The 26,564-nt window shown below is 43.5% G+C and overlaps 1 protein-coding gene across 9 annotated transcripts; it reads left to right on the forward strand.

Moving 5' to 3' along the window:
• The first annotated feature begins 2,259 nt into the window (after positions 1–2,259).
• On the forward strand, positions 2,260–24,737 carry LOC129380231 (uncharacterized). 9 transcript variants are annotated; one of them, XM_072285316.1, is made up of 5 exons: positions 3,048–3,116; positions 4,285–4,495; positions 5,664–5,778; positions 19,071–19,207; positions 23,812–24,737. In XM_072285316.1, exons 3-5 carry the CDS (start codon positions 5,694–5,696, stop codon positions 24,106–24,108), a joined length of 519 nt encoding a protein of 172 aa, XP_072141417.1. In that variant the 5' UTR covers positions 3,048–3,116; positions 4,285–4,495; positions 5,664–5,693; the 3' UTR covers positions 24,109–24,737. The 9 variants fall into 9 exon arrangements, with proteins under 9 accessions (XP_072141413.1, XP_072141417.1, XP_072141416.1 ...); XM_072285312.1 differs by lacking the exons at positions 3,048–3,116; positions 4,285–4,495 and adding an exon at positions 2,260–3,033; XM_072285315.1 differs by lacking the exon at positions 4,285–4,495 and having other exon boundaries at positions 3,049–3,116.
• The last annotated feature ends 1,827 nt before the right edge of the window (positions 24,738–26,564 follow it).

The following is a 26,564-nucleotide window of genomic DNA, read 5'->3' on the forward strand; positions in this document are numbered from 1 at the left end:
AGCTAAAAAACCAGTATACAGCTTTTAGTACCATGATTCTGAGTGAACAACTGCATCACATGGTGCTCTGCTCTGTGTGCCAGCTTTTCAAATTGTGTGTGTGCGTGCGTGTGTGTGCGTGTGTGTGTCAATTATTCTGGGTTGTTTGTACATAGTATCTTTTGTGCTAGGCTTTTTATTTTCAGAATTTAAACTTGCCATAAGGTATCACTGGCAGATGTTGCTATGTTGGTGCCGTAGTGTAATTGTGGGAGGGTGTGTAATGTACACTGTGTGATTCAACTTGAAGTGCACTCAAACACCTTTGTACCAAAGCAATTGGGACCTCCAAAATCCTTTGTCATGCAGGTCACGTCATTGTAAAGATTGTGCACATACTATGTTCAGTAAAAAAAATATAAAAATAATTGAAGAGATGCCTATAGTCGGTGACAATTTAAGAATTACAGATGTGCTCCACCCACAAAAACACCATACCTTCATCTCATTTCTCAAGAAGAGCTGAGCCAGCTGGAGTTTGCTCACAGCTTAATGACATTGCCCTGCTAATGTAAATGCCAGGCTAATTGAAAAATAGATGCTAGTTGTCTGAAGCTAAAATGTTACCTTTGGCTGGGCACTGATACCATATAGGATCAATCGCAAAGCTTACTGTAGACGTTTTATTGTGAAACCAGTGACACAAAGACTAATCTGTATGGAGATAACAGCCGTTTTAAAGACCCGAAACCGCTTGACATGAGCTAAATAAGCAAACCTAATTAACTAGCCTATCTATGCAAAATTTTAAGTAACCTTTTGATTCTTAGGTTGCTGCCAACTATAGCTTAAAAAGTAGCTAATTTTCTTCTGTGCTTCCTCTCCAATTTTCCTCTCCAATGAAATGTACATCTCATCAACCTTATGGCATCGAGCTTCATGGCATGCTCTGTGTCTTTGTAGTGGTGTCGACCAGTGCTGCCTATGAGCACTGTGGCTTAGTGGTGGCGCCACTATGCATGTTGATTGTAAAGCAACAAACTAGCTGCTGGGGGACACCTAAATTCCTTGTTGGGCAGGCAGTTTCGTTGTAGTGGTCTTCGCAGAAGAGGTGCCCCAGATACAGTAGACTTCTGTTAATTTGACTTCGGTTCCTTCAATCTCGACTGAAAGTTCTGGTCAGCACCCATGTATTTCTATGGGCCAAAACTTTAGTTATTTCAATCCTAAAGTTAGCCTTTGCCGAATAATTTGAACTTGGCCAGTCAACACGCACACGTCTGATCTCTATGGTGACCCAATTAATGGTACCCCTTTGGTGGCAGCGTCTGTCTTGGTGGAGCTTGGGGGGACAGTGAATGCGTCGAGCTTATGTCGCCTCCCATTGAAATCGCCTATTCTCAGCTTGCCCTAGAAGCATCTTCAAGCGATAACCGTAGCTCACAATAACATGATTATGGAATTTACCTGATTCTAACGAGTAACTTTTTTCAATGTTATTAGCATTATTGGGGTATTTCAGGCACTTTCCGGATCTGGTGATGTCTCCAACCATTTTCCCGCCACCTTGAGTCACTGGGTAGTCATTGTCTAGTCGTTGGAGCATCGCACTGCTTTGATGGGGGAGCTGGGTTCAAAACCAAATGTCGGGCCAACTTGTCTCACGGGTATGCGACAGTGAATATGTGTGGCTCATCAGTTAACCCGTTTCAAGTCAACCTGTGCTTCTGGGAGTGGGTAGTCCATGGTCTAATGGGTCGTGCATCGGGCTGCTGTGCTGATGGAATGGGGTTATAACCCAGCTGTCAGACCAACTTGGTTCATCGGGTATGTACGTGGCACTGGCTATATATATGCTGCTGTTCAGTGAACCTCTTTGATGCCAACTTGGAGGTGCTGGGAATGTACTGCTAGGTCTGCGCCGCTCTTCAATGAACCTGACACTTAGATGGGCCACTAGGCATGTGGCATTTAGTTAGTTTGCACAGGTCTGGCATAAAATATATCATTTAAAATATCCTCGGTGCTGGGCTGTATCAAACCTGCGTCATATATAATCAGGCAAACTTTTCTGAATGTTATATTCACCCAAACGGCAAACACGGTCTTCGCGGCGCCGCCGCTAAATGACGCAGTGTGTACAGATCGGGGAAAGCTTTTTTCAGAGGAGAGCCCCGGCTGCATACAGGCCCCATACGCATGGCGCGTCTCTGCGATGGCAATTCGGTGTGCAATGTCATTGCTAATCGCATTAATCCGTCGTGAGATGGGTTCTGTAACAATATTTTTTTTTCAAGAAAACTTGGGCGAAAATTTCTTGCGTGGTGCAATCAGACATAAAACCGCATTCGCGGCGTTCGTATGTTTTACTGCACAACACATATGTATTGCGGCGAAGCTGATTAGAAAAAAAAAAAGAAAGAAACGCCCACTTAAAACCTCTTCCTCTAGGTCCGTTACTGCTTCAGGAAATTAAGGGTGCTTCCTTTGGGAAGCATATTTACGATGTAAGTTTATCGAATCTAGTTCGCGCTATCGAAACAACTTGGCGCGTTCATGTTTAATTATCTGACCGCAGTAGGCAAGATTCCAGAAATAGCGAACTTACAACAAATTAATTTTGTGTACCCAATTTTGTGTCCTACCCACCGTGGTTCCACCTATTCGCCAACGGCGGGCGAGAGCCAACCCCTAAGGCCAAGGTTCATTCATTCATGAACGTGAACGTGTGGGTGCAGGACGCACCGATACATTCTCGAAGGTAGTCGCCACAGGCGCGCTGGAGACAAATTTCCTGCGCTCAAAGGCATAGTGATGTGGTCTTCTAGTTCTCCGTACGTCGATTTTTGCCAAAACAGTAAATGCAGAACGCGATGTTGAAGTACAAGCATAGAATATGACACAATTAAGTGCCTGAATCTGGTTTCGCATTCGGCAGAAGATGCCCCCAAAGTCTTCAAATATCCTAGGGACTATTCTAGGGACTCTTGCAGCAGTCACCACGCACGCCAGCGCCAGAGAGGCGAATGGACCGGCGGCCATCGTCGATAACCGGTGAAAAACAAACTTTGTAACTGTTTTGGGCATGGTTTTGGGTGTCGTGTTGACGCTTTACAGTGACGAAGCATGCGATATATGTAACCGCTGCGCAGGTCGTCATTTGCCAATGTTAATTGCTCTAATACGGCTGGTGCCTGTTTAAAGTCGCGGCTTTCGCTTTGCTGTCCCGTTCATTTGGGATCTTCTCGGAGGAGTGTTTGGACGATGCTCTATAGATTAGGTGACCTCTGGCAGAAACCAACAGCAGCGCTACTGGGCCGCTTTGCGTTCGACGTAGTTGGGCGCCATTAAGTATTACGGTAGTTTACAAACTTTTATTCTGCGTTCATAGCAGTCGGGCTGCACGACATACCTTCAAGCAAACGTGCGTTATTTCTGTTTGTGCAAAACATTACTGAAGTTTCGTTTGAGCTAAACTTGCTAAGTGTTAATTGACCTTTTCAATGACACCCGTTGATATGCGGTATACGGCGAGTTTGCTTATTGCTGCTTGCACTTGCAAATTGACAGTTTAGCTGCCTGGGACGTACTTGTTCTTAACGCTCGAGAGATTGTGGTAGCACCAGCTCTTGTGATATTTCGGGATGCGCATCTGTGCTTATAACGTGGTGTACTCGGTGCATGCTGTAGGCACTGAACAGTTGTAGGTGCACTATGGATCGCGACACACCCACTTGCGATAGACTTCTTTCCTCTTTTTTATAAAGTTCAGCTCGATGATTCTCAAAGCCCATTCAGCGCGACTGCTTTGAGCGTGCGCAGGTCAAACTTAACATGCTATTTTCCTCCGGGCGTGTCGACGCGGGAAAGCGACCTAAGTCATAAAACTTCATCATGGTTTAGACATTTGAGTCGCTGCCTTTCTTTCTTTCTTTTTTTTTTTTTTTTCATTCTGCATTTTATCGCCGACGTTAGGACGGGAACAAACAGCACTTAGACGGGACGAAGTGAGGGCGACGACAAGAGATTTATCTGCATAGCTGTGAGACTAGCCATTTGTTAAAAACGTGACAGCACGCTTGACGATGCACGTGATGTGATGATTTCATTTCTTTGCCGGCGCAGATACCGGGTTTTTGGTCTTCTGCGTTGAGCCTGTACTTTTGTATATATTAATTGCATTCCCCATAATAAACCAGTAGTTGTTCGTTCAGCGCCTTGTCTGTCGTCCTCGCTTCGTCCCGTCCAAGCGCTGTTTGTTCTCACTCCTATCACACACTCCTATCACTGACGTCTTTCTTTCAGATCTGTATCTGTGATATATGTCACATTTTCCTTTATGCGCAGATCGGCCTTAATAATTTAAACGATCAGAGGAGGGGGCAGATAGTTGCGCTTCCTCTAGCCACCTTCTGGCTGCAGAAATTTTGTCCATCTCACAACGACATCACTGCTGTGATGGCTGTTCTCTGGCATAAGGCATCATTTGTCAGCTAATCGCCTGTGCTGCAGTCCTGTGACTATGCGCAGTAACGCTTTGATTTCCATATTGAGAACAATTTGAAGTTGGGCTAGTTTATGCAGGAATGTCTTTAGAAGCAAATGTACAAAGCTGGGACTCGGTCCTCGTTCATCACCAAAGCACAAATCTTTTTAGTCATTGTGCTCATGCTATATCTCCCTGCATAGACCAGTATACTTGCTTGGTTTGAAACAAAATTCTGTACAGTAATGCTGGATTTCTCGAACCATCAGCCTCCAAGGGTTCTTTTAGCACATGCATGGATGCTCAGAGCTAAAATATGCTTGTTGATGTTCTTTGTATTGTCATAAGCACAAGCTGGTGTTAAAAAAAAAAAGATGTGGGTATCCAGTTGTGTTTTGGGCTAGAACCAATAGATGTGCTAGTGCTGAATTGTTAAATTTGAGAGCTTCTGGTTATGTGGGAAATGGGCTTAAGGAGAATGGTGTGAAGACAATTATGGTACGCCCTTGAGTTGAGACTGTGCCCTTTCTAGGGTGAGTGAACTGTGACAGACCTTTCAAGTAGCGCATATTAAGTATACCTGTACCACATGGGGAAGAAAAATTCCATTTAAATGGCCGAGGCCTTGAAGTCCCGTAATGACCCTACATCTGAGATTGGTGCAATGTGCACATTTTTAATGATCTTATATGCTGTGATAATTGACAGCTAGCAGTGATGCAGCTTGTATCAAACATTAGGAGGGAGAGCACTATTCGGTGGCTGAATGAGTTGTGAAAGCTTTTCATGTTGCAAGTGGTGATAAGTTTGAGTGTCATTAGGTTTGTTTGGGTGGCACCATGCAAATGGCATTAAACTTGGGGCATGAATACCATTTTTTGTGTGTGTGTTTGAGTGTTTGTGAACTAAGGTGCATGGAAATTTGCTCAAATGGAACCACACCAGTGCCCTTTAAGGCGTTCAACACTTAATGTCAGTTTTTTAAATTTTCATACATTTGTGGTACTGGTGTTTAAAAAAATTTGACCTGTGTGAATTGTACCAGTACAATAATCTCTGAACTACCTAGTTAGCAAATTTGGCTGATCAGATTTTCTATCTTGTTAACAGATTTATTCCAACTGAGTCTGTCCGGTGGTTGTGAAAGAGGCTTTTAATTTCAAAAGCAAATATGTCAGTGATTGCTTGTGGTATGCAGGCTCAAGCAGCTGTTTAACTCGACTGCAATATGGACCGTCTTACACATGCCGCTGGAAGCATTTGCTTCATTCTCCTATCGAATTTGGTGAATGGAGATGACTTTCTTGAAAAAAGTAAGTTTTCTTTTCTCTTGTTTCTTTTTATTTATTTCATGGTTGTCGTTGTGAACTAGTGTGCAAGCTTTTGAAGTCGTCTGATGCGACACGCCTCATTTGACTGTACACCATTGCGGCAAATAGGGTGGGACAAAGATGCGTGATGATCTTTTTACTTTTTTAAAATTTCATGTGTATGCACAATTTATTCAGAGATATATCGCAAAGTTATGAAGACCATGTTTGCTTTGCTGGCGTACAGTCCAAACTTGGCATGAACTTGGTCAGTTTGATTACTTAGTCAGTTTGCGAAGTACGCCGCAATGGTTAACTGCATTAAAATTTCGAACCACGTAAGAAGTTTAGGTTCCGGTAGTGTAGTTTGAAGCAGCCTCCATGCAAAATGTTACTTTTTAAACACAAGCGTATGATGCGTCACACAAAGCTAGCAAAAATGGACATTTCATGTACTGAATCTAGAAAAAAGAAGTTATTACTGTTCAACAGAAATGACACATCACTCAGAATGTTGAGAACCAGAATGGTTGCTCAACACGGCCTTCGATATTAGGTGGTGCCCACAGCATGTTGAAAATCTCTGAAGCATGCTGGAATTTGTGTCGTATCCGCTTACCACCAGGTGCACGCATTGTCAGCTTAAGTGCCATTTGAAGGCTGCTAACAAGAAAATTAGACATTTACCAGCCGAAGGTAATGCTTGCACCCTTTGCAAACATTGCTTCACTAGTATATATATTTTCTATTGCTTGCTGCACCTGCAAACAAGGCGCTTCACATGTGCCGCCTTGCAGTAGACAATGCAGAGAAGTTGTGTAGCAATGTCCTTTGAGATTACTGCCACTATTCAAATGATCTCCGTCTCTTACACCCATGAGGTGGCACTGCAGCCTGGGAACATGTGCAGAATCTTGGAGGCTATGTGTTGCGACTCTTCATTTCGGCCATAAGGTTGTCTATCATCCTGGCAGTCATGACATGCTACAGAAGAAAGCCACATGCAATGCAGAAGTTGACCGACTGACAGTAATCCTAAAGCATTGATTCCTACATAGTAGAAACATGATATAACAAATTATTGGATACAACAAAGCTAAACCTAAAACTTGGTTGACCATGTCTTATGTAAGCATTAAACTGCTAGAATTAAACCACACATGCAGGGCCTGATGCAGTGTCTCTTTATTTCAAGCGAAAGTTTTGCAGAAAGCCCAAGGCATGTAGGTAGGAGCAAAAAGCAAAGGATTTACAAAAGTAGCATTTAGATACACCCGGTCATACATTTAGATTGCCTGATGCACTGAAGTTGCATTCTTTATCTGTCTGCACCATTTCTGTATGAACAGAGAAAAAAGCTTGTTTGAGCAAGTGCTTGGCTTGGCCTTGCTTGACCTGCGCATTGCAAAGGACAGCAGTGGCTACCCAAGGCCCTTTGTGGTGCAAAGCAAAGAAGTAACTTGCATGCTTCTTAGCTCATATTTGTGTGCACCAATCTTTGTGTGAAATTGTCTAAGTAATCTGAGACATAAACAAATAGAAGTTTGCTTTGTAGCGACTTCATAACCTCGAGGATTGGCTGCATTTCAGTAGTTTGTTGACAAAGAACCTAATTTTATTATAAATTTTGTGGCTTGGCTACAGATGCTGTCATTAGTTGTGGCTTTTAGGATATCAAATGACAGCCTTATTTGTAAGCGCTTGACTTGTTGGCTCACATACGTATCTCTTTCTCATTTTCTTTTTACAGTAGAATCTTGTTAATTCAAACACGCGTAATTTTAACTTCTGGTTTATTCGACCTCATGCTGCAGTCCTGTCAAAATTATGTGCATTTCAATGTGTGAAAATATCCAGTAATTTGAACACACAAGCATTTGCAACGGACATTCAGAACGCTGTGCTGGGCTGCTATCTTGTACACTTTCGAAAAGCCGGCGTTCGGTTTCGCCTCATGGGATTGGACTAGATTGGCCTAGTCCGCGATATCGGCGCTGCCTGGACATTCGTGCGGGGCGAAATCGAACGTCGGCTTTTCGAACGTGTACAAGATAGCGGCCCTGGCGACCATGTTCTCTTCAGCACGCCAACTTATGCAGCGGCATCTCTGACCTCACCGTGCGTTTGCATTCCAGCTGCTGCTCCCATCTCTCATTGCAAATACCGTGTTTTGGCGCGTATAACCTGTAAAAAATTTTTTTTTCAGAAGTTAGCAGTTGGGGTGTGGGTTATATGCAAGTTCTTTCTTGAGGTGTGGCTTCACAGCAGCAAGAACTTTGCCTAAACATGTGGCTTCACGGTCGGATGTGTCACGCTGCCGTGAAGCCACACTTTTGGAGCTCGTCATTCTTGTGTAAGTTCAGTGCACATGTACTGCCGAACGCAGCGTTGCGTGTAAGTTCTCCATTCAGTGAGCTTCCTTTAATTTGAACTCTGTTTAGTCCAAACAAATTTTTTAGGTCCCTTCAAGGTCGAAGTATTGACATTTGATTGTATATTACATTCAAAAAAAATTGTTCTCTTAAAACATTGAGTAACCTGCACTGAGAGGATGAAACAAACAAAAGGATGCACCAATGTACTCCGTTTCATACTTAGCAGGCTATGCTGGGGAACCTGTGCAAGTCGTGCGGTCATTGAAGCCTCATTTAATGTTTCCCATTGCAGTCATTTTTGATTTGTGGTGCTTTATGCGGAAAGCTACTTAATATGGGGTGATAAATTTTTAGGTTTACAGAATTTTTAAAAATCGCCTGTGGCAAATAGCATAATTTTAGTCCTTGAGGTGGACACACACACACGCACACACACACACGATAAAATGGAGTATATATCTTGATACAACTTAGATAACATAACCAGTGCCACAGTGTAAGTGGTGACTGTGTGCTTATAACATGGTAAAATTAATGTTACTTTTTTGGGGGGCCCATCCATATTATCTTCCATTAGATTAAAAAGGACCTGCTGCTGTTTTGCAGTTTCTAGCATTGGGAAATGAAGAAACGGTGACTTGGAAACAAAGACAGCGAGTTATATTATGAGCAAGATGTTGCATGGTGCAAACCGTATGAGCTCCTTCCCTTTCGACCAGCGTTGGTCACAGACTGTCGATTATTTTCTGGAGAACGCAGCAGGCCTATTTAAGACCAATCAAGCCCATTGTTAAAGAAAGACTACCGAAACTGCTAGCTTTTAACAATGTCTCTTCCCTGTATTTTATTACCATACTTCACTTTGCTGTTGTCCTCATGTTTCTGTGGTGAAACCCAACTTATCCAGCTGAGTCGTATCATTGGAGCTAATGTTTCAGTGAGAGGACTTGCAATCTCCTTGTCGAAACAATGGCTTCATTCAGAGGGTTCTCTTTATCGCCCTCTTTTAATCAAGTCTTTATCTTCCTGCAACCCTCTTGTTCTATATTTGCATATTAATCATGTTTCTTATGAAAATATTGTTAACTGCCATGCTGCTGATTTCAGCTAGCATTTGCACATCCAGCCAGAAATTAATAGCACTTTAAAAGCTTCTGCATTGCTTTTTTATGCAGTGAGGAAGAAGCATGCTAAGCCTGCACTCCCTTTTTGGGCTATCATCACTATAATCCTAATTTCATCCGTATTTGTGACAAGCTGTGTCATGTTTTGGTGTTTCTTCTACCTAAGAAGACGACAGGCACTGGTAAGTGTAAGTTGATTGAGCAGTGTTCACTTCGCAGGCGCAGATTTAAATCTGTATATGTGCCCAGTATTGCAACCACTTGAAGGGTTTAGTATCTTCAAGTCACAGCTGTGAAGCACTGTCTTTGAAACCTTTTACGGCACAGATTTTTTTTATAAAGTATAGTGACAGGTTTTAGAGGCAGTGAAGCTCTTCTGCATGCGGTCATCTCGTTGTCCCCCTTCCTCAACGCCGAGTGATAGTAGCAGGCCTCCTTATTTTTCCAGTGCTGTATGAAAGTATGTCCAAAGTCTTTCTTCAGTACATTCTTCAGATATCTCTTACACGTTATGTAAATGTTTCATCAATGTTCATAGCAGTCGTAAAGCTCCAGCACTTGTGATCGAAAGTTCTAGAGCTAGCACATTTCTTTTTATTATATAGCCATTATTGCAAAAGCCGGCTTTTATGTTCGATAAATGAGGTTGACATAGTAATAGTAATCATAGCTACAAGTCCTAGCAATTAGTCATATGTTTGATATCATGACGTTAACAACATAGTAATAGTAACCACAGCTACTAGACTTAGTGCTTCGTCATAAAACAAGCCATTAAAAAAGCTAAGCCAAATGACACCTATCATTGTTAAATATAACACCAATGTTCTGCTCTCTCTCTCTCTCTCTCTCTCTCTCTCTCTCTCTCTCTCCTTTTTTCTCTTGTGTTCCTTTGCTCCACTGGTACCCATTAGAGCAATTTCTTCTGCTATCTTGACCCTGTTCAGAGTAGCAGAACAGCAGAGCAGTTGGTATTGGGCTGATCTTTCTACCATTTCCCTTTACATATCCCCTCTTTCTGTTCAACTTTAAAGCTAAATTTTAATAGTATATTCAACAATTGTGTCAGGCTTTGCAGGTAATGACGCAACCACCGTCGTTGGGTCCAGCTTCAGGTCCAACGGTGTCAGGTGCACCTGCCCATTCCTACCTAGAAGCATATCCTCTCATACCAGGTGCATCCACATCTCTGACTTCACTGAATACACAGCGGAGGGGCTTTCAAGAAGAGAGAAGTCCTCCATATCCCAAGAATGGACTCTACTCTGATCACAGCAGTGCTTCCCTGCCCCAGCTACCAACAGCATCAATGCCATCTGTGCCATCTGCACCACCTCAGCCATTACCCCCCTATGACAACTGAACATACACGGAATTGCCATTGCGGCTTAGAGGCTATGCCAAACTCTGCTGCTGTGTTGGAAGTTGCAAGGTTTGACCCAGATGGGAGCACAATGCAAAAATGCTGCAGTGGTCGTAGCAGAATGTCCCTGCTACAGCCGCCTACAGCACCAATGCCATCTGCCATTCACAATCCCGACATAACAATTATGCAGATCCATCCAACGCACATGTTAGAATCTATGTGAAGCGAAGATTTAGTGAAGCGGTTATTGGTGTGTCATACGACTAAGTGTGGTTGATTTTCATTAATGCTTATGCACCGCACAGGCCACAAGCTATTCCGAAATGCAAACACCAAATGAGGCAGATGCATTGTGAGACATTGACCCAGCGATGTCCCAATGATGAAGGCAATTTATACTTGTGGACGACATGTTTCTAAATACGTTTAGGGATTCTATACTCCTTGTGCAGTAGTGGCACATACCTATTGCAGAAGCTCGCCCAAGAATTTGGACATACCTTGTGGTGCATAAACAGTGGTACATACCAATGGCCCAGGAACGGGGTAGTACAAATATAAGAATAAGAAACTCAAAGGAAGCCATTAAATACTGTGCGCTATTCCATTAAGATGCCTGTTTTCTTTAGAGATACCTATGAGCTGACATTATATGTGCAGGTTTTGTGCTGTGATTTATTGTTTTGTTATGTAGAGCCGAGATCCATTCATTGGCACTACTTTGTCAGTCAACAGGCAGTGCTATATAAGCCAGTTTTCTAGATCCTAGTTCTCATGCCTATCATGTGAGAAACTGATGACCGATCGATGACTCGCGCCAAACAGCACTGTGTCAAGCAAAAACAGTTTTGCTTTGAAAATTCCTTGCATATTTCTAAGCCGCATTGCTCAAAACCATGCCAAATGTTGTTTTAAGGCAGGCCATTGAAAGCACCTCTGTATTCCTGTTGAGCACTCTTTATCACCATGAAGTTTGCTCATTGTCAATCATCCCCACAAATTGGGTCCTTGGAAGTGACACAACGCAGCCTCAAATCGGGATCCTTCAAATTACCCTAGACCACATATGCAAGCAGTATTTATGGATGACCCATATTTTCATGGGTGCTCATCTTGTCAGAGTTGCTTGCATGGTCTTTTTCTACCCTTTTCATGCCAGCAGTCCTTTTACCAGCTTGGACAGGTGATGTCATTTCTATTAGAACTTTGCCAAATCAAAACTTCTTTTTGTATCCATTGGCAGCCATTGTTACATTGGGTGAGACACTGCTTTTTTTTTCTTTTCACAGCTGTTTTTGTGCTTATCTCGAATGCCTTCACCATCCAGGCACATATCTTAGCTTTTTAAGGAAAAAAAAAAAAAGAACCTCTCTATCTCTGTGTCTGGACTGGAAGGGTAGGGGCTATACACTGAAACAATCCCTTGTGACAATGATTTCACTTTCCTGAGTTACTTGGTTCAGCACTGTTACGGTGACAACTACCTGATGACTTAGGTTTCTGCCATCCTCCTAATCAGCACATTCATACAGTATGCCAAAATAACGGTGATAGAAAGGTAGTAAGCACACCCACATGCTTTTTTTTCATCACTGTTACAGTTTTAGACCATTTGCACACACATAAGACAACTAAGGTTATCATTCTAGAATGCACTTCCAATGCCCAAGATTCTTGTCTGTGTACTAAAGTGATGCTGACACTGTAGCGACGATCATACTGCAGCAGCACCAATAGTAATTTACAAGTCCCAAAGCAATGTCTGACATTACAAGAAAGAAAATAGTTAAGAGCAGTTCAGTTACGGCAGTTGTTCCCATGGGCAATGACTATGTCTGCTTTTGCATGCGCTCTTGGTTGGCGATGTAATAATGTGATCGTAACAGTTGTCCCTTGATATGCACCCTGCACTTCCAAACATTCCAGAAACTTTTAAAGCAGCTTGATTGACATGAAATAATAGGGTGCTTTCCAGTTCCATTATTTTCTATCACTGCGAAATTAACTGTTACATTTTAATATCTCGAAGCTGCACCATAGGCTATGATGGATGCCATAGCAAGCAGCAAGTGAACACCAAGGATCAATGCGGAACATCTAGCTCACTTCTGGTTTGTCTCTAAAGCAAAGGACAGTGCCGAAAGCTGAGGGCTGTCAAGTTTGGAAATGTGAAAGTGATGCAGCAATCTTTTTTCCAAGAATGAGATAACGACATGACATTGGAAGCCTGTCAGACAGAAGTGGGCACAGTAATTTCTTGCAAAGGGGCCACATACCAGTCATCTGTTATTGATAAAGGAATCCTGCACTGCTGTTACCACCTGGCTCTAGATAAAACGTTTCAACAGGCGGTGGTTCCAAAAGGTTTGTGTGACCAAGTTTCGAATTTGGACAAGAAACTGCAATTCTGGCAGCTTGGCAGCCTTTCCTTAAACTGAAATAGTATGCGAGCATTTTTGTATTGTGGCCCCCATCAGGATGCCAGCCCGTAACTTCCTGCTCGGCAACAGTGGTGTGGCCTCTGAGCCCATGACAAGCCAGTCGCTTTCCTGGTGTTTTAGGTGATGTCAGTACTTGTTTGGTTTTTGTAAGTGAGTGATAGTGCAGATAGTAGGGTTTCCTACTGAACTTATGGGAGAGAACTCTGGTGCTGTGATTTTTTGGCTACCATAGGGAGAATGGTTAGTACATGGATTTGTCTTATGGTTGTTCTTGCGACTTGAAACGTTCTTGTGGCTTAATTTACACTTTGTCTGCCTTTATAGGTACTGTCTGAAACATGGCGTTGATCACATATTTCCAGCTCTGCAATTGCTTCCGGCTTATGCACTTAGCTAAGGCATAGTCTTTAAGATCTGCTCTTGTTACTGGAAAGAGCAGTCACTGGGGCATGTATTTGAGCCCCACCTATTGGCCTGAATTTCAAATCATTCATATTTTTATAAGTGCAGAATGCAATGAGACACTTCGTGCATGCGTAATCATTGCAAAGTGTTGCATTTGTAGCACAATATTTCATTGCAAACTATCAATTTTGCAATATCGTAAAGCCATTTGAAGTGAGGAAGGCGAAGTTTAGGCATATCCATGTACAGCACAGTTAAACCTCTATATACCGAAGTAGGTAAAAACGGCAGTTAGCTTTGTTATATTGAAGATTCATTGTATTGAAATTCCACCTTTTATGCAAATAAGTACAGTTGCCGATCGATTTTTCTTAATCGGAAAGGGGCCACAGAATTTTATGAGTTATTGGGCAATCAAAAAAAAAAACTTGCGTGAGAAAACAATTTATTTTGATGAATTTGGGAGTCTGCAATGAACGGTATAGTTTTATGCCACGCCAATGATATATTCACATCAGCGTTACAAGTTAAGCGAAGCCAGCCACACTTTCGCATGTGCTCCGCCCCTGCGATTGATAGCGTCACCTGCAATGGGATGATGCTATCATGAAAAGAGGCGGCAGTGGGGAGCGAATGCTTCGTCTGCCGCTCGTTCCAATTGGTCACCGAAACTCGAGATTACGCAACCTCCAATACTGAGCACGCATGAAGACCGCTTACATGATGCTATGCTATCTCTGCACGCCCACTCTCTGCACGCGTCGTAGATTCTCTAAAGTGGGGTGCCCTGCTGCTGCTCAGCCGTGCTTACAGCCATGCGTAACCACGGCCGAGACGCGCGCCAAAAATCGCAACACATGCCAACTTAACCTAACTTAACCGCCTCTCGCGCGCGCTTGATTGCGCTACCGCGAGCTTGCTCCCCTCCTCCTCTTTCCCTTTGCTTGTGCAGGAAGGCAGCACTCCTGGAGCCACCATGTTTCTTCTCACTCTCCAACACTTCGACTCGCACCCATAGCACAAAGTGTGCGCGTAGCACGATAGGATCTTGGACTTTATAGAAACATGATGCGGCTCTACTTCGGTGGTTGCTCTTGTTGCGCTGCGCGCAATTTGAGAGGTGCGTTTGCACGCAGCCTCTTGTAATTCAGTCATTTGACCATCTGCATCCATGGAAGTTTCCATTTATTGTCTCGGCATTCCTTTCCGGCGGAAGCGAAATTTCGTTTTACTGAAATCGCTTACAAACACACTTCGTTACGTTCAGGTTCTAAATACATGGTGTTTTATGACAAAAGGTTATGAAAAATGAAATACTTTGCTATATTGAGAATTTTGCTATATTGAGGTTTAACTGTACCAACCATCATTCCCATGCCCATTGAACTGCCATGCTTGCAGATCCTGTAGACACTAGTGCCACAGTTATCTTTAGCAGTTTTTGCAAGAGACACAATGGTGCAGATGACACTGGCAGTACTGTGGGTAGCTGTGACAGGGACATACTGCTATAACCAGAGCAGAGTCTGTCGTCTGAAAATGGAGGACTCCTCTGTTCCTGGATGTCCTTCTGTTGTGATGCAATGCAATTGCACCCTGTATGAGAAGATGTGGTTCTTGGGGGAGCAGGGGCGTAGGCAAGTGCACCAAACGTCGCTGGGCCTGACGAAGGCACACAGGGATGTGGTTGTAGTGTTGCCTGCAAAGCACAACATGACGACCGAGTGGTCTTGTGAATGAGCTCTGTGGTTGTTGAGAAAGAGGGATATGTAAACTCGGAAGGATAGAAAGATCAGCCTGTTGCAAACTGCTTGGTCCTGTTCTGCACGGGAACAAAAGGAAAGAGCAGACAAAGTTGCTACCATGAGTGATGATGGAGACGAGCACTAAAGGAAGGAAAAGGTGTGATTAAATTTTACCGCCTGTATTGAACCTCAGTACCACAGTTCACTGCAGTAGCTGCTCCTCTGCTCAGCTGCTTGAAGGAGTTCCTTTTTTGTGGTTCATTGCTGCGACTCCTCAGAATAATTTCATTGTTACAACATTATCCTTGTGTATAGCTTGAAGCCAGGCTGAGGTTGATGCTGTTAATTGTATAACCTAGGCTCTGCTTTATTGGTTCCTTATATTCGTGTCTTTTTCCAAACTCCCTTTCAGCAGTGTATGTCTGAGGTATAGTTGATGTGACTTTCCAGTTCACTGTATATAACATAGTTGCTATGTCTACAAAACTAGTGCATGTTCATTTACGTTAAAAGCATCCACGCCAGGCCCCATCGTAAATTTTGATTATGCACACTAGAAGTTTTAAACAGCTGTTCAGGAAACCTTGTACCACAAGAAAACAAGAAAGTGCATATAGACACAGTTCAAATCGTTCTCGTGAAAATGACGGACTACCCCATGCAGACCCTTCAATGCGTGCTGCTGAAAATGGAGCTCCTATGGAGCCGCTTCTACAGCTTACGAACAGTTTTTCTGCTCTCTTCTTTCTTTGCTTGCTGCATCATGCATTTCAACTAGCAGTTTTGCATGCTCTGCATTTCCCAGGAATCCCTGAGATTACATTGCTGCTGGCTATCTGCGCGCCGCAGGCAGCACTTTTGATGCATAGGGAATGCTAGTGACACTTATCCTGACAAGGGAGAGGAAAGTGGTTCCTTTTCAGAAGTGCATGCTGGCCTTTCATTCTCGTTTTCAGATTTTAAAGCCTCTAGCTTTCTTTGGCCACCGTGAATGTTGGGCTCTGGTCACCTAGCTTGTTGAGACAAAGGGCAGTGTGTGAGCTATCCGACCGAGTTGGAGAGTGCATTCCTTGCTGAATGAAAACGTGCTCTTTGAGATGGATGTGCTTCTGCACGAGAGCTGTATGAAATCTGAAGATTTTCATGCGGTGTTGCGTTACTCCACTACCTGGGCACGACGCATTTGTCAGAGCTGCGTGTCTCTTGTCGAGATGAGCTGTTTCGTCCTGCCAGCTCACCAATGTTTCGCTTGAATCTTTTCCCACAGTGCGTGGGATCTGCGGTATTTTAAAGTGAATGGTTGGAGTAGCATCCGGGTTCCGTGGAGTAAACGAGCAGAGAAGGAAGTGCAGGTGCACAGCTGTTGTCATGCTGTAGTCGCAATGTCATCATTCAGTTGCCACCATGCTGGTGCGGCCGTGCTTACAGTGGCAGTTACAGTGCTTTGCAATTGCTGCGTGAAGTGGTTTTAAGTGGTTGTAGTACTGGGCTCATGAAAAATGTGATTTGCACTTTCAAATAGTACACTGCTGCCCCAACTTATATATGCACATTATCTGACACAGTACCATGCACCAAAATATGGCACAGCCTGTTGCAAAACTATGATGGTTATTATGATGAGACTCCAGGGGTATAGAAAACTTGATGTACTTGTTTCTTGCTGTGTAAAAAGTATATGAAAAGTTTTCTAGCGCTCATTATTTGTGACTGCAAACACAAACTTTAGCAGAAATCAGCAAAACTGCAGCTACCTGAAAACATATTTATAAAGTTTGTGTATAAGCATGCAAATTAAGAGCAAAGGGATCTCAAAAAGATGAAGACTTAAATATGGGCAAGCAACTTGGCTTGAAGCCAGTGTATTGTCAAGAGGACTTGGAAGTCCCTACGTTGGAACATTAGGTCTGGACTAAGGTGTCCATGTTGTGGATTGGAAAGAAAAGGGGGATAGTTGATATTACAATTCATATTAAGGGGAAAAATTGCTACCGAAATTATGAGAATTGCCTACTAATGCATAAGCATTCTTTGGCTTGGCTGTTACTTAGCATTTGCTTTTGTTTCCCCTATTTTACCTAGTTTATGCTTGTCTACCCACTGCTGTTTAATTTACCCTAAATGTAAGTTGGGCCACCCCCAAATTTCAGATTGGCCCACCCCCAAATTTCATTTGGGCCACCCTTAAATTTCAATTTAGCCCGAACCCAAATTTCAAGTAGGCCCACCCCTACTATAGGTTTCAAGCATCTGCTATGGAGCCCTATGGATCCCTGTGGGTAAGGTGTCGTGCTTTTTGCGTTGCAGACATGATTTTGCTTACCATGTTGCCTGGCTACTTGTCAAAGAATGCTTACACATTAAGATGGAGCTGGGCAAGCAGTGTGATGTGTAGGGCAAACAACTGGTGGTCCATTTAGAGTTGCACATTGGGTGCCAAGGGAAGGGAACTGCAGTTGAGGACGGCAGAGAATAGGGCGGTGTGATGAAGTTAAGAAATTTGCAGGCACAACTTGGAATTGACTAGTGCAGGACAGATGTAATTGGAGATTGCTGGGAGGGGCCTTCGTCCTGCACTGAACATACCAGGCTGACGATTATTATGAAGGTGCCCAAAAGGGCCGCTTTTATGGGAAACACTGCTTTCACAAACGAATAAATACAGAAAATTTAGAACAAGATTGACACCGCTGCTGAAAATATTCTATGAACTTCCATGGTGAAGCACATTGCGAAAAAGCATGTTATGTTTCAGCTTGTGAGAAAATGCGGTTTGGACAATTTTCAATTTTACAATGGAACCCACTGATGCTGCATCGTCACAGCAGTCTGCTGACTCTTCTATAATTAAGTCATCTCTTGCAGAAAAATGTTACAAGCTTTCTAGAGGTGCTATTTAGCAATAAAACTGATTCAGTAGATCTGATTCAGTGTTCAACACGTCACCAGCGGACGTTGCGTTCGCACTAGACTTCTGGCGCTCCTCATGCGGAGAGTTTTGGTATAGTGTGGAAAAAACACCAGGTTTTCTAAAGCCCTGCAAGGCTATAGAAAATGACTTTTTCTTAGTTTTAAAATTGATATGACATTGTCTTCTTCATGGCTACAAATTTGCCATTAACAATAACCTCCAAATTTTGCCATTTAGGAAGCTAATTAGTAAATTTAAGTTAGCTAGCTAACTAATTAGCATGTCTCACACTTACTAACATCCACTGCAGCCACCAGTTTCCTTCTGAAGAGGTTTTCATTTTTTCTCGAAGACCCTATTTTTAAGAATTTTTGAAAGTGTTTGCTGAAACACCTGGTATTTAATCATTGATCAACAATGGGCAAAAAAGAGAAGCCTTAGCTCAACCTACCGCAGAGGCTTTGGTGTTGCGCTGCTAAGCATGTGAATGCATGATCAAATTCTGGCTGGGACAGCCGCATTTCAGTGGGGGCGAAATGCAAACATGCCTCACATGCACTGATTGCGTGTTAAAGAATCCCAGGGGGTCAAAATTAACATGGAGTCCCCAGACACCGCGGCATTCCTCATAACAATGTCATGGTTTCGGCATGTGAAACCATAGAATCTTTTAAGCCTCAGCTCAGAGATAATGTTTCATTGAAAGGACTTGTAATTCCCATGCCAAAACATTAGCTTCGAGCTGAAGCTGCCCTTGTATGCCCTGTTTTAAGTGAAGCATCTTCCTGCACCCCCCTTCTTAATTTGCATGTTTAATCACATTACGCTGATTTTAAGTGAACTTCTCTCTTGCTGATTGCTGCTAAAGCTTACATCTGCACTTGCGAATGAATAGCACTTTAACATCTTTTGTATATTCTCTATGCAGCAAGGAAGAAGTATTCTAAGACTCCTATGAGTGTGACAACTGTCGTCTTATTAGCTGTTGGTCTGCCACTGACCGTACTTGTAGCATGTTGCGCCTTCTTTTGGGCTGTCTGGTACTATGGAAGACAGCGCGCACTGGTAAGTTGATGCAGCGGTACACTTTGCAAATGCAGATATCATTTTTTAATGTGTCCAGAGCTTCAGCCACTTGAATGGCTTGCCTTCAAGTGGCTTCAAGCTAATAATTGTGAGAGCACACCTTACATTACATTGTGAGAGCACACCTATATTTTGAGTGATCCTTTCTGTCTTTTTCATACTTTATACCATCTCTACATTGTGGCCCATCATGATATTTTTACAACAGCAGCTGTTTATGGTTACTTCCGCTCCCAACGTATTCATGCATCCATAAGTCATACTGACTACCTTGCACAATCTAGGCACATGCTTAAGGTATTTGCCAGGAGGTTGAGTAAATATTTACTCAATGCTTCTATAACAGTTGTAAAGCTACAATGATAGAAGTCGAGAATTAAAGTGCTAGCATATTGCTTTTAACCCAATATAGCCATCAACAAGAAGCTGGTCTATAATGTAGCAGTACTATTCCAATGCTATTTCTCTGTGTGTTTTGCCAGTGGTCAGTCAGAGCAGCACTCTGCCCACTTATTCCTGGTGATCAATTGGTCATGAACAATGGATGATAAGAAACATAATTGTACAAAAGAAATCCTTACATTATGATGCTGGCCCTGCTTTCTGTGCTCAATATTGTCAGCATTATCATCACATTAAAAGCGATCCCACACATGTACCACAATGTGACCTCAAGGTAATAGGAGCAAAAAGTGATCATAAACGGCCCTACTTGGGGAATGTAAACAAACCAATTGTCTAGGTCTGACATTCATGTCTGCAAAACATTGCCTAATGTATGCTGCAAAGACAGCTGAATATGCAAGCTAAAGCCCACGCACACTTCTTGGAAGAGCCACTTCCCTCTCCTTACCAGTAGAGAAGTCACTGGCACAGCCTCTGCATCGCATTCACTGCCGAAAGTGTGCAGATATCCAGCAGCAACATAACTTTTGAATCCCTAGGAAACGCAGAATGTGCAAAACTGCCAGTGTAAAAGTGTGATGCTGCAAGAAAAGAATAGACAGAAATAAATTTGGCTGTTTCGCCCAAAGGCTGAAGCATGGCAGCAATATCAAGGTTTAATGTTGTGCTTGAACCTCTCAGATGATGTTCTAACTGTATGTGGATGCACCGTGTTGGTGCGACGTGTTGGAACAATGCCCTGGCAGCTACCAGGCGTCTGGCAACACTGGCATGGCGAAGAGCACTGCGAGTGGCGTTGCAGGCATCGCACGCTGATGGTGCAAGGTTTGAGATTGATGGGAAACCGTCGACAATAGTCAGCTTCCATTGTAGTATCAGATGATGTTAGTCTGACATTCGCTGCTCATTCCGCTCAAACCAGCACATACGCGCAGCAGCTCAACAGGAACGCCAGTATGCTAAATAGTGTGTGCGTGCACAATGCTCATGCCAGCAGTGGAAGGCAGCATGCTGTCCTGGCTCGACCTTCAAAGCAATTGAGCGCACTGTTGAGGGTGCATCTACTTTGCATCATATTTTTTGCAGTCAAATGCGCACCATGCTTCTGGTGGCCCTCTAATCCTCTGTGTTCATGGTGCGCATGCGCCGTTGATAAAGAGCACACAACAACCCCCATGTCAACGGTGTGCTTTGAGTGTCCCTATAATTGCTATTGCTGTAAAAAGGGACTAGGGGTTGTGACATAAATCTAACATGGCCACTTGACTGATTCGGAAGAAAGTAGGGAAAGGATGTCCCTTATGGGTGCTGGTCGAGGCAATGGGAGAGAGCCCCCTCTGCTGCAGGGTGTGCAGTTTGCTTCTTCGCACCAACATCTCACATCATTTCGTTTGCTTCTATCTTCACTGTTACTAAAACCTTTTTAAAAAACATTCTTGCTGTAGAATGTTTCCTGGACGACTGTTTTAACTTCCAGTGTTTAACCAAAATTGAAAATGGAGCCTGGTGAGGACCCCTTAATGTATACAAGTATGCATTCATCTCGTAGACAGAGCAACTATACTATAGTATAATAAACTGTAAAAAACTCGCTAACTGTACCTCAGCCATCATTGAAAGCCAGCATGAAAAAAAATGGCTGATCCCATGCTTATGTGGGAATCTGTATTAGGTGAACCTTTCTTTAATGTTTAGCGAAATGTCTTGCAAAACTAATGCTAATGATGCAATTGCTTGTACAAAATGATACAAATGCAATACAATGTTGCGGACAAAAAAGAAGATGCGGACAAAGGGAGTACAGGACACACGATGTGCTTTCAGTGCAACATAAATGCAAATAAGTTTATTGCATGCAAACGACGTGTCTGTTGGTTTTTTATTGCGATAGCAACTATATGGACACTCCAAGCGTATTTGTCCCGTTGGTGTCGCCGAGAGGTTCCCTATAAAGTCTGAGGGCGATAACAGCAGCACTGCATGCCCTAAGCTGTATGTACGAGTAAAAGTGTGCAAGGGGAGCCAATGAGCATGGCTGAATCTAGCCCGTGCGAGAGGGACGAAAGCACAGAGGAAGCGCGCCGTCTTCCGTCGCACACAAGGCACCCAACGTTGCGAGACACTGGGGAGGGAGGGGGGTGCGGTGTTCTACCCCGGCTGCAGCTGTGCATGTGGTGGCTGCGCACAGTTGCGTGGCCATATTTTGAGAGCGATCTGCGTCGGCGGCAGAGTCTAGGTGCTTTGGCGGCTCATAGCTTTGTGTGTGCTGTGTGTTCTCGGCACCCATTTTAGATTGAAGAGATAGACGGCACGAAGATCACTTTGCTCGGTGCTGCTGCTGCGTTTCCTCACGCCAGCGAGTGTCTGCAAGTGTCTGTGGTCATCGAGTGTGATGTGCTCATGTTTGCTGTGGGTGTTGTTGACACCATGCTTGTTAATTTAGCGAATGTTTACAAGTTGATACAGCTGATAAAAGTACTGTCCTTAGTCTTTATGGCTGTCTCCTAATTTGCTACCGCAATCGATGCTTTGCCTTTCCGGCGAAACTGTGACTCTTTTATCACTGCACATCACTACCATAATTCACAAGGCAGTTTCTTCACACTGTGTATCTTGAGGAATGTCTGTGTTTGTAATCGCCAATGCATGTTCAATTAGCACCATTTCACATGGTTGCGGGGGTGTCATGTCGTGACTGCAGGCGATGCAGCGAGCTAGCTTGTGCCTTGCACCTTCTGTACTGTGTTCTTGTTTTTGGTGTTGTGGAAATTGCACAATGATGAAAAGAAAAGTGTGCATTGAGAAATACAGGTTGCAACAAGTAACACTCAAAGTCTCAATTGCTCTGGCGAACATGTGGTCAATCGCACCAACACTTTTCGATGTGTGGAGTGACAACAGGGTGGGGTGACAGCTGCAAAACGAAGATGCAGCTGTCAGATGCAGAACGAAGATGTCTTCCATGAAGCTCAGTAACTGCTTGTTCTCCAGTTTTCACAGGTCGATGTAAATGTCTTTGGTAAAAGACCTACCGTACTTGCAAGTCATGGCAGTTATAGCTAGGGGTCATTATCCCGGGTGCCTACACAAGGAAGCACAAAGCAAGAAAGTACAGTAAACCCTCATTTTAATAAAATCGCTCTATTTAAAATATCGCTTTGTTCAGAGTTTCTCGTGTTTCCACGTTGCTATGGCTCTCTTATAACTTCTCCGCTTTTAAGGAAATGCCGCTTATAACGAAGTAAATTTCCTGTCCCGATGAATTCGTTACAATAAGGGTTACAACTATCTTTTGCATTTGCTCATGGTCTTATATAAAGGGCGACCAATGTGGCATCCACATCCCCACAACTCATGAAACTCGTGCATCAACCACGTCGTCTAATAGGATGCACTCGGTGTCCGTGTCAGGTAGTAGCGACAACTTCATTAGGCTAATACGAGATACATGGCACAGTCTTGTTCTTGCAAATTGCCATGTTAGCACACAAATCGCACTGAGGTGCGATTTGTGTGCTAAAAATTGAAATTTGTGTGCAAAAAAATTGAAAGCTGCGACAGCATTGTGGCACCGGTTATGGTTGCCCAGCCTTGCACAGAGGAAAGACTAGTGGGTAGTAGCCTAGAGAGTAGTATGGTAGTGGCTAGTGGCCTGGTTGGTAGTCAGGTGTGTAGTAATGGGCTTGTTGCTACTTGGTCAAAATCGCAGCCATCAGTCGCAAAGTGGGAGGAAGAAGCAGAGAAAGATTTGAGAAACAGCTATCAAGGGCTAATAAAGCAGAGCTTCATTGCCACGAGTTATAGTGCACCCTGTTTTTTCTGCCTGACTTTGAGCTATGCATAAGGCTGACATTGTAACAAAGTAATCACTGCAACAAGTGACAGCAGTCGGTCATGCAAACAAATAACTGCAGAAGCTAAGCAGAGGAAGGAACAGCTACTGCTGTTAACTGTGGTACTGAGGTTTTATACCAGTGGCACTTAATCATTTTCTTTCATTTTTTCTTTCTTTTTTTGTGCCCCTGCTCTCCATCATCACCCATGGCAGCTGATTTTTTCTGCTCTTTTGCAGAGTAGCGGGGCAGAGCTGTTATCAGGCTGATTTCCTGCCCTTTATCTCTACATATCCCTCATTCTCAACTACAGAGCTCACTCAGCCACCATGTCATGCTTTGCAGGCAGCGATGCAGTCCGGCTTCTATGTGCCACCAACGTTGGGTCCAGCTCCGATTCCAAGTCCAGTAATGTCAGGCGCACCTACTTGCAGCCACCCAGAAGCGTATCCTCTCATACCTGGTACATCCACATCTCTGACTACCCTGAATACACAACAGAAAGGCTTTCAAGAAGAGAGAAGTCCTCTCTACCCCAAGGATGGATTCTATTCTGATTATAACAGCTCGTCCCTGCCCCAGCTGCCCACAGCAACAATGTCATCTGCACCACCTCAGCCACTGCCCCCTTATGGCAACTGAACGAACTAGCATCTCCTGGACCTTCGTGGATGGAATGGACTGGCCACAGTAGCGCACTCTGCTGCTTAGTTGGAAGTTGCAAGATTTTTCCCCGATGGGAGCACAATGCAAAAGCAACTGGCAGGGGCAGCATGTCTCTGCCAGTCACCCACAGCACCAATGTGCCATCTGCACATTTGCTTATAACAACAACAAAAAAAGTTGCTGATAAGCACATTTGCTTATAACAGACCGCAAGCTATGCTGAAATGCAAACACCAAATGAGGCAAATGCACATTGTGAGACAATGATGCAGCAATGTCATGAGGACAGAAGCAACGTGTGATGCTTCCTTGACTTAGGCAATGTGAAATAACATAGACAGAGGGAAAGAAAACACAGATGCAGCGCAGTAATATATGCTTGTGGACGACATACATTTAAAGATTCAATACCCCTTGGGCCACAGTTTCACATACCAATTGTGGAGGGTTTGCAAAGAATTGGCACACACCCAGTGATGCATACCCAATGACCCAAGAATGGTGTAGTGCAAATACAAGAAATTTAGGGAAATCAAAGAAGCTGTTAAATATTGTGCGGTATTTTGTTAACAAGCTTTTCTGTTTTAAAAATACCTATGAGATGACTTACATGTACATGCTTTATGTCATGATTTAGTGTTTTGTAAGGCAGAACAGAGACGCACACACTGGCACTACATCATCGGGTCAATAGGCAGTGCTATATAATGCTGGCTTGCTATATCCTAGCTCTCATGCCTATGCTAGCTCATGCTAGCTCTCGCTTAGCTCTTGTGACAGATGAACGACAACCCACACCAAATGATGCTGTTATAGGCAAAGAAAGCTTCCTTTAATTATTGCTTATTCACTTAGGACATGTTCTTCAAACCAAGAGACATTTGTTAAGCCACATTGCTGAAACCCATGCTAAATGTGGCTTAAAGGCACCCTGAAACACTTTTTGAACATGGTAAAATATTGTTGCAGATACTTTAACGACGCTCCTGTGAACACGTGAGCCAAATAATATTGCACTGCATACAGCAGGAAATTGACAATCTCTTGTCCAAAGCAGAGAACAGTTGCTGATGACATCCGCAATGTCGTCATCAAAAGCAGTTGGCGCACCAATGCTATTGGCTGATTTCGTGATCGCGAGAACATTCTCAGTAGTGCACAATCGCTGATTTTGAGTTAAACAAATGCAAAATATGTCTCCCTTCTCAAAATGACAGAAATGTTATTTCATCTTTGCACTGCGTGCGGCTGTGACTACTGTGCATAGCTTTCAAGATTGCAACGGCGTGCTGCATAGCGTAGTTTACTGCAGCTGCCAGGAGGTGCTGCAACTCAACTTTTAGGCCGGGCGGTGCCTTCTTAGCTTTTCCATTGTGCAGCTTCCAGTGTGGAGCTTTCAAGATGGCAACGGCGTGCTGCATAGCGTAGTTTACTGCAGCTGCCAGGAGGTGCTGCAACTCAACTTTTAGGCCAGGCGTTGCCTTCTTGGCTTTTCCATTGTGCAGCTTCCAGTGTGGAGCTTTCAAGATGGCAATGGCGTGCTGCATAGCGTAGTTTACTGCAGCTGCCAGGAGGTGCTGCAACAAGTACTTTTGCTGCTGCAACTCAACTTTTAGGCCGGCTGTCGCCTTCTTGGCTTTTCCACTGTATAGCTTTCAGTGTGGTAGTGAAGGCAAAAAGAGGGAGAAAGCCACGTACCGGTGCGATAACTCCAATTATAGTTGAAGGTTTTCAAAAGTTTGTGCGGCATGAGATTTGTGAGACAATGTACTTTAATAGTGAGGCCATTCTATGGTTAGTTAAAAAAGTGTTTTGGGGTCCTTTTAAGGCAGACCATTGAAATCTATTATTCAAAAGACTAGCGCAGAGTAGCAGGGACAAAGACAGAGAAGACGACAGGACGAGCGCTAAACATCAACTGAGGCTTTTACTGCGAGCGAAGGTACATATATACATTTCGTTGGTGCATGCGCACACCGGGTTAAAACAGTACAAGCACATTCTAATCAAAATGTGGCAGACTGTTCTGTAAGTACATTTTTTTCTTTTTTGGACAAGGCAAGTGAAGCCGTGCTGACACAGTTATCACCTTCCCTGTCAATGTGATATGCCGCACAAATCTCGCGCCCCCACTAGTGAGGCATATCACATTGACAGGGAAGGTGATAACTGTGTCTGGCACGGCTTCACTTGCCTTGTCCAAAAAAGAAAAAAATGTACTTACAGAACAGTCTGCCACATTTTGATTAGAATGTGCTTGTACTGTTTTAACCCTGTGTGTGCATGCAGCAACGAAATGTATATATGTACCTTCACTCGCAGTAAAAACCTCAGTTGATGTTTAGCGCTCGTCCTGTTGTCTTCTCTGTCTTTGTCCCTGCTATTTTGCACTAGTCTTGAATAATGATGACACACCAACTAGCCCAGTTTTC

Source organism: Dermacentor andersoni, chromosome 11 (assembly GCF_023375885.2).
Source record: "Dermacentor andersoni chromosome 11, qqDerAnde1_hic_scaffold, whole genome shotgun sequence".
NCBI classification, from domain to species: Eukaryota; Metazoa; Arthropoda; class Arachnida; order Ixodida; family Ixodidae; genus Dermacentor; species Dermacentor andersoni.

What these genes read in the sequence shown, in the direction of transcription:
- LOC129380231 (XM_072285312.1), top strand. Translation starts at nt 5,694, where the DNA reads ATGGACCGTCTTACACATGCCGCTGGAAGCATTTGCTTCATTCTCCTA. An exon ending in AGATGACTTTCTTGAAAAAA is followed by an intron (nt 5,779 to 19,070) that starts GTAAGTTTTCTT and finishes TTCTCTATGCAG; the next exon opens with CAAGGAAGAAGTATTCTAAG. An exon ending in ATGGAAGACAGCGCGCACTG is followed by an intron (nt 19,208 to 23,811) that starts GTAAGTTGATGC and finishes CATGCTTTGCAG; the next exon opens with GCAGCGATGCAGTCCGGCTT.